A 12,311-nucleotide genomic window follows, 5' to 3' on the forward strand; every position below is an offset into this window, starting at 1 on the left:
CCCTCTGCCTGTATCTCTGCCTCTCTCTTTGTGTCTCTCATGAATAAATCAATAAAATCTTTGAAAAAAAGACTGAGGACATTTCATGTCAATAGCGAAGAATGATGGGTGGTGGAGATCCTGGGGCATAGGCGGAGACCTTCTAGATAAATTTGGAGCACAATTAAGTAATCTGTGGCATTCTCGAGTGCAGCTGGCAGAGGCACAAGAATTGATAATTGCACTCATTTAATGTATTTATTCGAAGTGTCATTGAGACCATCAACTTCACAAAAGGACCTTCGGACACGGCAGTGGCTCATTTTATGTGTCAGGTTGGGTCGGCCATAGTGCAGAGGTGTTTGGTCAAACACTAGTCTACATATTTCTGTGAAAGAATTTTGTATAAGTGATTAGCATTTCAATCAGCAGACTCTGAGTAAAGCAGATTGCCCTCCACAAGGTGGGTGGGCCTCATCCAATCAGTTGAAGGTCTTAAGAGCAAAGACTGAGGTCCCCTCAAAAAGGAAGGCACTCGGCTCCAGACTCTGGCTTCAGACTCAGGACTGCTACATGCTGGGATTTCTGGCCTGCCCACCTGGCTTGCAAACTCCAGGCTTGTTTTCACCATGGTGTGAGCCGATTCCTGAAACTAAACCCCCCTCTGTCTTTCTCTCTGTCTGTACACACAGACACCCTCTATGGGTTCTGTTTCTCTGGAGAACCCTGACCTCGTCTCCTTGGTAGACATACCGCACCCCCCAACATGTCCGTGCCTTGGCCCCTGAACCTGTGAATATGTCATGCTACATGGCAAAGGGGTGGGCGGGGATTTGCAGATAATCAAGGTTACAGACTTTGAGATGGGGAGAGTATCCTGTAGCATTCAGGTGGGTCCTATTTAATCACACGTGTCCTTAAAAGCAGAGAACTTTCTGTGGCTAGTGGCAGGAGAGATGCTCCAGGAGGGGAAGTCAGAGAGATCAAAGAATACGAGGGGCTTGACCCACCCTTGCTGGAGGAGGGCCACAGGGAAAGCACAGGAAGGAATGAAGGCAGCCTCTGGGAGCTGCATGAGCCGGATACTTCCCCCCGAGCCTCCAGAAAAGAGCCCAGCCCTGCGAACACCTTAATTTCAACCTTGTGATACCCTCAGCAGAGGACCCGATTGAGACCACCAGGACTTTTTTTTTAATATTTTATTTATTTATTCATGAGAGACAGAGAGAGAGAGAGGCAGAGACCCAGGCAGAGGGAGAAGGAGGCTCCATGCAGGGAGCCTGATGTGGGACTTGATCCTGGGTCTCCAGGATCATGCCCTGGGCTGAAGGCGCCACTAAACCGCTGAGTCACCCGGGCTGTCCACCACCAGGACTTCTGACCTATAATAACTTTGAGAATGTAGACACGACTTCTAACCTATAGTAACTTCGAGAAAGTAGACATGTGTGGTTTAAGCTGCTAAGTTTGTGGTGGTTCATCAGGGCAGCAACAGAACATGAACCCGGTGCCTAATACCGTGTGGAGAAAAGTCTTGGAACATACATGTAGACAAGCCAAGATTTTTAAACCCGGCTAGATGGTACTTCTGGATCGAATGGGGTTAAGGCTGGACCTGGCACAGACCTGCATCCGAGGCGGTGATGTTTTGCAAGGACACGCAGAACCTAAGTCCATCTGTTGCCACGTTCACCAGGAATTGCTTTCGGCTACACGGCACAATAATAGACACAAAAACGAACACCATGGACTGAACACACTCCCCGGGCTGGAGCCACAGACGGCACCAGGCTTTGCTTTATGATAGGATGGCCTCCACCGTGGCCCGCAAGGACTAGACAAAATATTACTCTTTGGAGGGGCCATTTCTCTGCAGGGGCACTCGGCTGTTGTCCCATAGAACATGAGAGTGGGGATCTCTGGGTGGCGCAGCGGTTTGGCGCCTGCCTTTGGCCCGGGGCGCGATCCTGGAGACCCGGGATCGAATCCCACGTCGGGCTCCCGGTGCATGGAGCCTGCTTCTCCCTCTGCCTGTGTCTCTGCCTCTCTCTCTCTCTCTCTCTCTCTCTCTCTCTCTCTCTCTCTGTGACTATCATAAATAAATAAAAAAATTAAAAAAAAAAGAACATGAGAGTGGCTCCTTCTGCAAAATGATGTTTTGGAGAAACTCCTTCAATACGGAATCGGCAGGTGCACTTTCATTTGCTCGATTCCTTTTCTGCAAATGAAAGTGGGGGGGCCTCGTCCGCAGCCCTCAAATTGTGGAGCCGAAGATCACATTTCAGAGTTTCTCTGTTTTCAAACCATATGAAAATGTACCAACTTTTAGTTATTTATTAATTTTAAATTTTTTTACCTTCCTCTCCTGAGCTCTAGACCCTGGTGACCAACAATCTATGGGATGTCTCCACTTGGATGACCCATAGGCACTGTTCAAGGCCACGCATGTCACTGTGCAGATCATCACACCTAAGGGGGACCATGCACAGGGAAAGCCCCCTCGATTTCTAGGTGTCTTCTGGGCCTTTCTTGGCATACAGCAGCCAGAGGTTGAGCTTTGACAGCGTTGGCCTATTACGACAACTTTATGACCAACAGCAGTCCAGTGTTGTGAGGACGGGGTGTCTGCTTCCAATGCACAGAAAAGCACCGTGTGGGCCGGGACTCAGGGCAGGGCCAACCTGACGTGTCCAAAATGATCTCATCCTACTCACTCACCTCTTCCAGCCCCGGGGCCCCCTCGCATTCCTTAGCTCGGGGACCACTGTCACGCTCTACCCGGTTACGGGAATCTCACACCCATCTCTTAGCCTCCCCTTCCCTCTCTCCTTCATGCCCAGCATCCCATCGGTCACTGAGTCCTGTCCAATGTCAGGCTCCCCTGCATCAGCTTCGGAAATGGTCTTCCCACAGCCATGCCTGCCCCTCCAGTCCATCCTACGTTGGGCAATCTCAGCTGCGCTTCCAACGCGTGAACACGATCAGTTGCCCTTCTGTGATCTCTGGCCGTGGCTCCTTGTCACCACTAATGGCACCTCCAAGTGCACTCTTCAGACCATCTGTGTCAGACTCACTTGTGGTGCTTTACAAAATGTGGACTCTCGGCATCCCCTTCCCTGCCAAGCTACTAAATTCTCAGATTTTTTGGGATGCCTGGGTGGCTCAGTGGTTGAGCATCTGCCTTCAGTTAATGGTGTGACCCCGGGGTCCTGGGATTGAGTCCCACATTGTGCTCCCTGCAGGGAACCTGCTTCTCCCTCTGCGTATGTCTCTATGTCTCTCATGAATAAAGAAATAAAAATCTAAAGAAAAAAATCTCAGATTCTCTGCAGTGGGGCTCCTGGGTTTGTAGCTTAGTGGATGTCACAAGTCATTTTTATGCATGTAAGTCTGGAAACTACTACATTATACAGTACACTGTGTAGACATTCCATAAACATGCAGTGTACATGCATAAACATGTGCCACTTCCCCAGCAGGGACCTCAGCGTGCAGCCGGCAGGACAGAAGTGCCTTGATTTTCCCCAGGGAAGCACCAGCATGCGCCTGACAACTCACTCCTCCCCTTGCCTCCCACCACACAAGTGGACATCTGTCCCCTGACAGTGATCCCCGGGAAGGCAGGGTGGTCAAGGCAAGAACTGTGAGTGGGCCCTGATATGGGCCTTGCAGGGCAAAGGGAGGTTGGGGCACGTGGATGTTGGGAGACAAGTTTCCATGACTACGTCGGGCCAGGTCCTCTGGGTGAGGAGTTTACAGTCACGTGAAGAAAGCTGGTATAAGGACACACTGCAACACAGTAAAGCTTAGAGACATCCCTCCCCCAGAGTTCAGAGGTGTGAAGGTCAAGATCTCCCCTTCCCCCTCCCCAAAGATTCATTCACATTCCAGGAAAGTGAGGAACTTCTTTCTCTGGAAGAGAGACGGGGCAGTTCACTAGCAGCCCTATCGAAGATGCAAGTTTTCCAAATTTGGGCTTCTCCTCCTGTGGGGCACCCCCATGGCATGTGCAGATACCATCTGGCCCCCCACTGTTGGTCAAAAGAGATTACAGGGCAGGCCATCTTCAAGAGGAGTAGACCCCACCTGTCGATGGGGGCATGGCAAGGCCACATTGCCAAAGACCATGTCACCCCGTGGACATTGGGGCTGGGTGAATCCATCCAAGATGCTTGCCCTGGCTGCTGTTTTTGCTGTAATAATAACCTCTGTCTTTATTATCGACCCAGAGGCCTCTTGTCTTCCTTCAGCTTGTCCGTGTAGTCGGAGGCTATGTTTTAAGCTTGCTAGTGGGGGAGACCCTCAGATCCTCCACGGCTGTGGACCTTATCATGTGTGGAGCCTTCCTCAGAGAGCAGCAATGGTTTGGCCATGGATTCCTGGCTGAATGTGGGAAGGAGCTGGGGGTCGGGGTGGGCCAGAGGGCAAGGGGGGTTCAGGTGCCCTGCTGCTGCACAACATGCACCTCAAAACCTAGTGGCTTAAAACATCAATTTATTTCTCAAGAATCCGTGTGGTTCAACAGAATGAGTCTCTGGCTTCACCTGGTGTTGGCTGGACGGCCGGGAGGACTAGAAGGCCTGAAACGTCCTCAATTACGTGGCCGGCTGGGAGCCTTGGTTCTCTTCCACATGGGCCTTGCCGCGTGGCTGCTTGGGTTTCCTCACAGCATGGCAGCGCAGTTCCAAGTGACAGTGTTCCCAGAATCCAAGGCAGAGGTTGCAGCTCCTTGGAGGCCGAGCCCTGGAAGTTAAGGAGCCCCCCTTCTGCCATATTCTATTGGTCCAAATAAGTTATGGGAGGGGACATAGATTTTCATCCTTTGACCTAGATGTGGCAAGGCCACATTGCCAAAGAGCTTTGGAAGGAGGGATGCCCTTGTGGCTGTCTTCCGAGGTATGGCCTACCATGGCGGGACTGCTCCATCCTATTTCTCCAAGGGTGCTGAGCCTTGGCTGTGCTAGAATCCAGCACAGCGTACGAACCTGTAGTCTAGCATAATGGAGGCTCTGTGTCTTGGCCCCAATGGCCCCTAGGTGACCTTGTCTCTCACCTTGTCCAATTTTATGCTGCAGCAACAGGACATCTCGGGGTTCACATACACAGAGTAAGCTGTGTAAGCAACTGTACACCTGTGCCCATGACCATTCTTCATGCCTGCAATGACCTTTGGACTCAGGTCTGCATGCCATCCTCTAGGAAGCCCTCCTCAGCCCTCTCCTCCCACAGCCCAGCGGCCTTGCCCCCACTGCGGCCCTCACCAGCAGGGCCCCGTTGAAGGATCTGGTACTGAAACTATATTTAAAATCTTGTCATTTTGTTTCTGACAAATCTCAGGGCAGCGAGGCTGCTTGCATTACAGTTCTGGAGGCTGGCAGGTCCGAGGCTGAGGCTGGTTCCTGGGAGAGGCCTCTTCCTGGCTCGCCCACAGCGGTCTCTCTGGGGCCTTTGCGCAGTGCTTGCTTGGGGAGAGGCTGACACCAAGCTCTCCGGGGTGTCTTTGTGCAAGAGCAGTAATGTCCCCATGCCAGGGCCCCATCTTTGTGATCTAATCACCTCCCAAGGTGTCATGTCCACATGCCATCGAGAGATGGTTGGGTGCCCTGCAGTTGCTGGGGCTTCAACTTACGAACGGGGGATGTGCGTGTGTGGACAGAAACAGTCTATAACCGTGGATCAAACACGGATGTGATAATTTGGAAAAGCAGAGCCTGCGGGAGGTACACTGGGGGTCTCTGGAGATCTTCGGGGGCTTCCTGCCACCCTCCCCACCCTGTCACCCTTTCAGCCGAGGCCCAGCCCTCTGGGGTGCAGGATGGCTGCGGGGCTCCAGGCATCGCATCCTCACCCTCGAGGTTCATTTCGAAGTCGCTGAGGCGGGAAGGCCAGACGGGCCCGGGGCGGGAGCGGGCATGTCCCCGGTACAGGTGTGCTTGTTATCAGGGTCGCCGCCCCTGCCGCCGCGACCCGGGGAAACCCGGGGCAATCACAGCAAACGGCTGAGTCACGGTCGCCCTCCCGTCCGCGAACCAAGTCAGGGGCGAGCTGACAGGGGCTGGGCCTAGGTCGCCAGATGTTGGTGGATCTGCCGGGCAACGCAAGGTGACAGTCACTGCTAATACGAAGCGGGGCGGAAGTTCCGAGGGCGGCGGCGGCGGGGGGGCGCGTGGTGGCCCCGCCGATGGCGGGGAGGTGGGCTCGGGGGAGGGGCGGAGGGCGTGGGGAGCGCTCGCCGGGCCGCCCTCCCGTCAGAGCTTCCCCGGACGCCGAGCGGAGGGAAGGCCGTCGTGTCCCGGCTCGCCGTGTCGCCGAGCGGCCCGCGGCCCCCGGGGCGTCCCCGCCAGCCGGCTCGGGGGCGCGCGGCCGGGCCCAGGTGGGGCTCCGCGGGCGGGGGCGCGGCCAGCCCCGCGCGCCGCTCCCCGCCCCCGGCCCCGCGCGCGGCCTTGTGGGTAGCGCGGGGCCGCCAGGTGACAGCTAATGGCGGCGGCCGCCTGAGCCGGCGGGCGGCGCGGCGCGGCGCGGCGGCGGGCCCTTCCGGGCGCCGCTCCCCTCTCGCTGCGGCTCGCCCGCGGCGGCGGGCCCGGCGCGCCATGGACAGGCCGGCGGCGGCGGCGGCGGCGGCGGCGGCGGCGGGCAGCGAGGGCGGCGGGGGCCCGGGCCCCGGGCCGGCGGGCGGCAGGAGGCCCCCTCGAGGCGCCGGAGGCCCCGCCGTCGGCTCCCGGCAGCCCAGCGTGGAGACCCTGGACAGGTAAGCGGGCCCCGGCCGCCGCGGCCTCCGCGCCCCCGCCCCCCGGGGCCCTGCGCGCCGCGGTGGCCGTGCAGCCCCTCCCCGCCGCTCCCTGCCCTGCCCGACCCCCTTCCTGCCCCGGACCCCGGGCCCTGCCCCCGCCCCCCGGGGCGCGCACCTGGCCCACTTCCGCCTCGCCGGCCCGGGCTCCCGGCGCCCCAAGGGGCTCCGCAGCTGTCAAGTCTTCTCGGCGCTTCTGCCCGCCGCACCTTGCCACGCGCCCCGCTGGCCTTACCGGGGCTGCGGCGCCTGTGGGGGGAAACTTGAACCCGGGGCTCAGCTCTTTCAGCGTGGCCTTCCCTCTCGGGGTTGGAAGACCACAATCCCGCCGCCCCCCGGGACTGCTGGGGGGGCGGGGGGCTTTGCCGTTGGGGTTGGGACTGGAGGACGCAACCCCGTGGGTGTTGGAGCTGCTGCGGATGGAGGCAAAGTTACCCCGATTTGAACGGATGGAAAACTTCCAAACTGCTCCTGATGCAGGAACAATGGTTTACTTCAGTCTTTCACACTTTGAAGGAAGCCGGTTCATTGTTTTCCTGAACACAGAAGCCTACTACTGCTTCCTAGGCAGAGCCGCTCTATGTCAGACGTAGAGACCGACCGCGTCCAACTGGGAGGCTACCCTAAGGCTCCGAGGCGAGCACTGGATTGGTTTTCCCGTGGCCCGGAATATCCAGTTTTCCCACATCTTGGCCACTTCGTTGACAGGACAGGGCACTTAGGCAACAGTGTCGTAAGGCAGCTTGGTCGGTTTCAGATGCTCATTCCTGCCGGTGTTACTCATAGCAGAGAGCTGCACTTTTGGGAGTTTCCCAAAGCGTAGCAACAACAAGAAACACTCCCTTTGTTCCTACCTCCCTGCAATTACAGTGTATTCCGCATTAATCCCCCAAGCAATCAGGGTCACTGAGAACTATAGTACTTGGAGCCCTCAGGATGCCCTCATTTGCGGAATTTCCCCAATGTTTGAGGGCTTGGAGAGTCACAGAATAGTACAAGGTGGCTTTTGCTCTCAGGCTTACCTTCTCAGGAAGAATATAAACAAACCAGCAATTTAAATAGAATCTGCTGACTGCTAGGGTGAAGGTAAACAAACAAGTACTCTGGATGGGGTATGTATGGGAGTCATCTGAGAAGCTTTTTAAGAACTCCAGGTGACCAGGCCCGGTTCCTGAGCCTTCTGATTCAGGAGGTTTGGGGTGAGGGCCAGAAGGTAGCATTTTTCAAAACGCCTCAGCAGACTTCTTTGCGATTCATTGCACTGTGGGCACACGGAGGTGGGGTGCTTGATTTATTTTCAGTGGAAGGGGGTTGAGGACTATGGGCGGTTAAGGGAAGGAGACCTGCTGAGGAAGCTGACATTTGAGTTGAAGGGCGAGGAATGAGAAGTTAGCCAGGGGACAGGGCGGGGAGGACTTTCTGGCCACGGCAGTGGAATGTGCAGTCACGCAGGCAATGCTAGATGTGGGAACTGGTAGGACACAAAATGTGTGGGAAGGCAGAGGCCAGATCTTGAAGGGGCTTGAGTGCTTTCCTAGGGACTTGTGCCTTTATCTTCTGTGCCGTGCTTCTCAGGGCATTGTTCTGTGTGACCTGCATGGGAATCCCCTCCGGCGCGAGGTCCACATGCAGGTTCTTGGGTCCCACCCTAAGTCTGGTCTGTCCAACTCAGGGCCATGGCCTGGAGTTCTGCACTTTCAATGATCACCCACAGCTGCAAGTAGGTTGGACCACAGGGTCTCTTTTGCCCAGGATGGTGCCGGTTTACTAGCTGGGCAGGCACGGTTATTAATAGTGCCCTCCTTCAATAGTGTCTTGGTTTGGATGGGAGATGATATGGTCACCCTAGCTTTGGGGACCACAAAAGAATTTCCATCAGGTGAACTTGATGGAATGGGATTGATGTTTGAGAACATTTGTTCTGCAGTGGTGTGGTGAATGGACTGGAGGCGAGGAGTCTTATTGAATAGGTTATGGAAAAGCGAATCACTCGTTCATTTGTATAGGACTGCCGCCTCTGTGTCAGGCACCGTGTGGGGCCTGTAGATTTGGCGGGGAACGAACACACACAGATCACTGCCCTTGGTGAGAGTATGTTTGGTGACAGATGGACAAAAACCAAGTAAACTGAATCCTCTGTTAGTGACAGGTGCTAGGGGAGAAAGTAAGTTGGGAGGGGAGTACGAGGTGTTGGGGGCCTGCAGTTTGGGGGGTGAATTGGAATTTTACGGAGGATGGTCAGGGAAACTCTGACTGAGAAAGGTGACATTTGAGTACTGCCCCTAAAGAAGGGAAGGGTCCAGTCATACAGATATTGAGGGCAGAGGCCTGTGCACCCTGGATGGGGGTGGACCAAGTGTGCAAGGATCAGCAAGGAGACCAGTGTGACTAGTGAGGAGGGAGCTAGGAGAGAGGTCACAGGGGCAGATTGAGTCATGGGGAGCTACTGGGGCTTTTGGAGCAGAGGACTGCCATACCCTGGTGTAGATTTCAGTAAACCTGTCGTTGCTGTGTGGACAACAGACAGAAAAGGGGAAGGGATTGAAGCAGAGAGACTAGCAGGTAAGAGACTATTGCAGTCATCCAAGTAAGAGAGGATGCTGGCCTAGATAGCTGGGGGAGAGGAGGGAGAAGTGGTCAGATTATAGATGTAATTTGAAAAAAACCTGCAGGGTTGAGCCAATATGGTTTGCTGAAGAACATTGCTTGTTGGGTGGGAGAGAAGAATCAAGATGCCAAGATTTGGGGCTTGTGGGAAAATGGTGTTGCCAAGATGGAAAAGCCTCTGAATGGAGCACAGTTAGGAAATTAGCAGGCTCTCAGCTCCAGACATACCAGTTCTGTGATGCCAGTTGTATATCCCAGAGCACAGGTCAAAGACGCAGGTGGTTCCTATGGGCCTGGAGTTCAGGGATGTTGTGTGGGCTGGAGACCTAAATTTGGGAGTAATCTGCCTAGAGATGGGGCCTAAATTCAGGAGGTGGGAGGGGAATACAGAAGAATGATGGGAGTCCGGAAAAGGGGACTGTGATAGGGACTGACTGGGCAGGGTGCATTCTCAGGATCCTAGCCAATAAGAGCAATGTGGCCTGGAGAGCATTCAGATGTGAGAGTGAGGTGAAGCGGGGGCAGGCTGCAAGGTCGACCCTGGCTTTTGGGCACAGGAGTACCTGGGTAACTGCCTGTGCTCTCCCCTGACCTAGGAAACACAGGGGTGAGGGAGTGCATTGCAGGCTGAGCCCCCGCTGCTGGCTTCAACAGGTCGAGTTGGCAGGGCCTCAGAACCAACTAGTACAGATGTCTCCTTGGATCATGGGCATCCAGATCAGGAGACTCCAGGTTGGAGAAACAAAGCCGGCCTCCTCCAGGTTGCAGGCGGTTCTTATTTATTTATTTATTTATTTATTTATTTATTTATTTATTCATTCATTCATTCATTCATTCATTCATTCATTCATTTATGATAGTCACAGAGAGAGAGAGAGAGAGAGGGGCAGAGACACAGGCAGAGGGAGAAGCAGGCTCCACGCACCGGGAGCCCGACGTGGGACTCGATCCCGGGTCTCCAGGATCGCGCCCTGGGCCAAAGGCAGGCGCCAAACCACTGCGCCACCCAGGGATCCCTGCAGGCGGTTCTTAATACCAGGAGTGTGGCGGGAGATTGCACAGGGGGAACCTGGCCGACCTTCTTGGATCTGTCATCGTGACAGGCTCTGATTCATACTCTTCTTTGAAGAGTGACTCCTAGAGTGGAACCTGGCTCTATGCGCGAAGTTCATTCAGCCCTGCCCCACGGAGTGGGGAGCCCTCCCCTCCCTCCTGAATACTGTACTTAATGATGACAAAGCTGCGGTCCTGCAAGAGGATGTGGCTTGCTCAAGGTCGCAGAGCTAGCTGGTAACAGAAACAGGACCCGGATCCAAGCCTCCTGTCTACCAGCCCACTATACCATGCTGTTTGTGACTGTGTTGGCCAGGACACTTCTGGTTGCAAGTGACAAAAAACAACTCATTCTAGCTTAAGCCAAAAAGGAAATGTCTTGGCGCACATCACTGCTGCAGACAAGGAAAGAAGGCCAGGGGCACACTTGGAGCCTGAGTACACAGCATTGTTGGGGCTCCTCATCTCTTGTTTTTTCTTGTCCCATTCTTTATCTCTGTGGGTTTTTCAAGGTAGTGGGGGTGGGGAGGGGCCTCCAGCGGTGCTGGGAGTGGATCTACCCAGCTTGTGATCTAAGAGGAAAGCGTGGGGCTGGCCTGGTCTGGGTCACTCTCCTATAAGTGGGCTCAGGAGGAGCAAGGTATAACCTCCCCCTCCTTCCCAGCTCCCCCACAGAATCCTCTGAGGTGGGGAAGGACAGTTGCCCACAGGAGAGAAGTATCCTTATCAGAAGAAGGAGGGAGGGATGCTGGGCAGATGGTAACAACAGGTCACCCACAGTGGGTGACCAGGCAGGTTCCTACTGTTAGATTTGCAATCAGGGGTGGGTGCTGGTAGGGAAGAAGGCAGTGTGACAAGAAAAGTATGATCTAACCGGCAGTAAAGGTGACTTAGCCTTTAAAAAAGAAACTAAAATCCCTTCCCTTTCCCTCCTTTTTTCTTAGTTAGAAATTGTAGCAAATAGGATTTTGACATATGTTGGGAATGTTATGACACATGGTAGGAATGTCTGCCCATTGAGTGCATGTTTTTACTTATATTTTCAGCCCCGCAGCTAACCACTGGGCTGTCTTGATCAGAGACGGAAATTGAATCCCTAGTAGAGAGCATCGAGTATCTTCATTTAACCGTTCAGGCTATTTCACACACTGCCTGGGGATCCTACTTTTTCACTCTTTCCAATGGATGAGTGCAGATTTAATTAGTGATGAGATTTTTATAGGTCTGGAACTTTCTTTACAGCGAAACCTACCTGCAGGATAAACTTTCATGGACATGTCTTGCCCTTCGCTTAATACCTTCGGTGCTTTGACGAGGAGCCTGGCCCCTTGGGGGCAAGTTTTCATTCCCTCACTGCCTGTGCGTGGAAACACGGTGACACTTGAGAGCACCGTGCAAGTGTCAAGAACGATGCCATTTTCCTCGCATGACTGTGTGCTCGCCCAAAGCAGTGGCTGGCCTCTGGGGTGCTGGCCTCTGTTCTGCCTTCCAGCTCAGTGAGTCGCTCACTCTTGGTTGAGCCGTGTCCCGGAAGGACAGCCTTCGTGGAGCTGGGGGCAGGCCCGCCGCCACCTTCTGATTGGGCGCAACACCTCTGCTGCCTCAGTTTTCTCATCGCAGAAATCTGCTGGCTAGTCCCCGTTCTGCCTTCTTATCACACTGTGGTTGTGAGGCTCTGCTATCATAACAGACCGGAAGAGCCTTTGCAAGTTGTCAGTGCACTTACAGAAATGTAAGGTAGCTTTATTACTACATGCAGGACATCATGTATCTAGCCTGGTCTTTTTAAAATCACATAATCAAAAAAAAAATAAAAATAAAAAAAAAACACATAATCAACTGTTCTGTTAAAAGTCTCTATGAAAAACACGCCGTGAGATAAATA

At 54.3% G+C, this 12,311-nt stretch overlaps 1 protein-coding gene across 3 annotated transcripts in view; it reads left to right on the plus strand.

Moving 5' to 3' along the window:
• The first annotated feature begins 6,534 nt into the window (after window positions 1-6,534).
• The window catches only part of MTMR1 (myotubularin related protein 1), a 64,152-nt gene continuing 58,375 nt past the window's right edge, over window positions 6,535-12,311 (plus strand). For all 3 annotated transcript variants that reach the window (XM_055337822.1, XM_055337824.1, XM_055337823.1), the window contains exon 1: window positions 6,535-6,727. In XM_055337822.1, coding sequence (XP_055193797.1) covers window positions 6,570-6,727 — 158 coding nt within the window. In that variant the 5' untranslated portion in view covers window positions 6,535-6,569. The remainder of the gene's footprint in view (window positions 6,728-12,311) is intronic.

This window comes from Nyctereutes procyonoides, unplaced genomic scaffold (assembly GCF_905146905.1).
Source record: "Nyctereutes procyonoides isolate TBG_1078 unplaced genomic scaffold, NYPRO_anot_genome, whole genome shotgun sequence".
Classification (NCBI taxonomy): domain Eukaryota; kingdom Metazoa; phylum Chordata; class Mammalia; order Carnivora; family Canidae; genus Nyctereutes; species Nyctereutes procyonoides.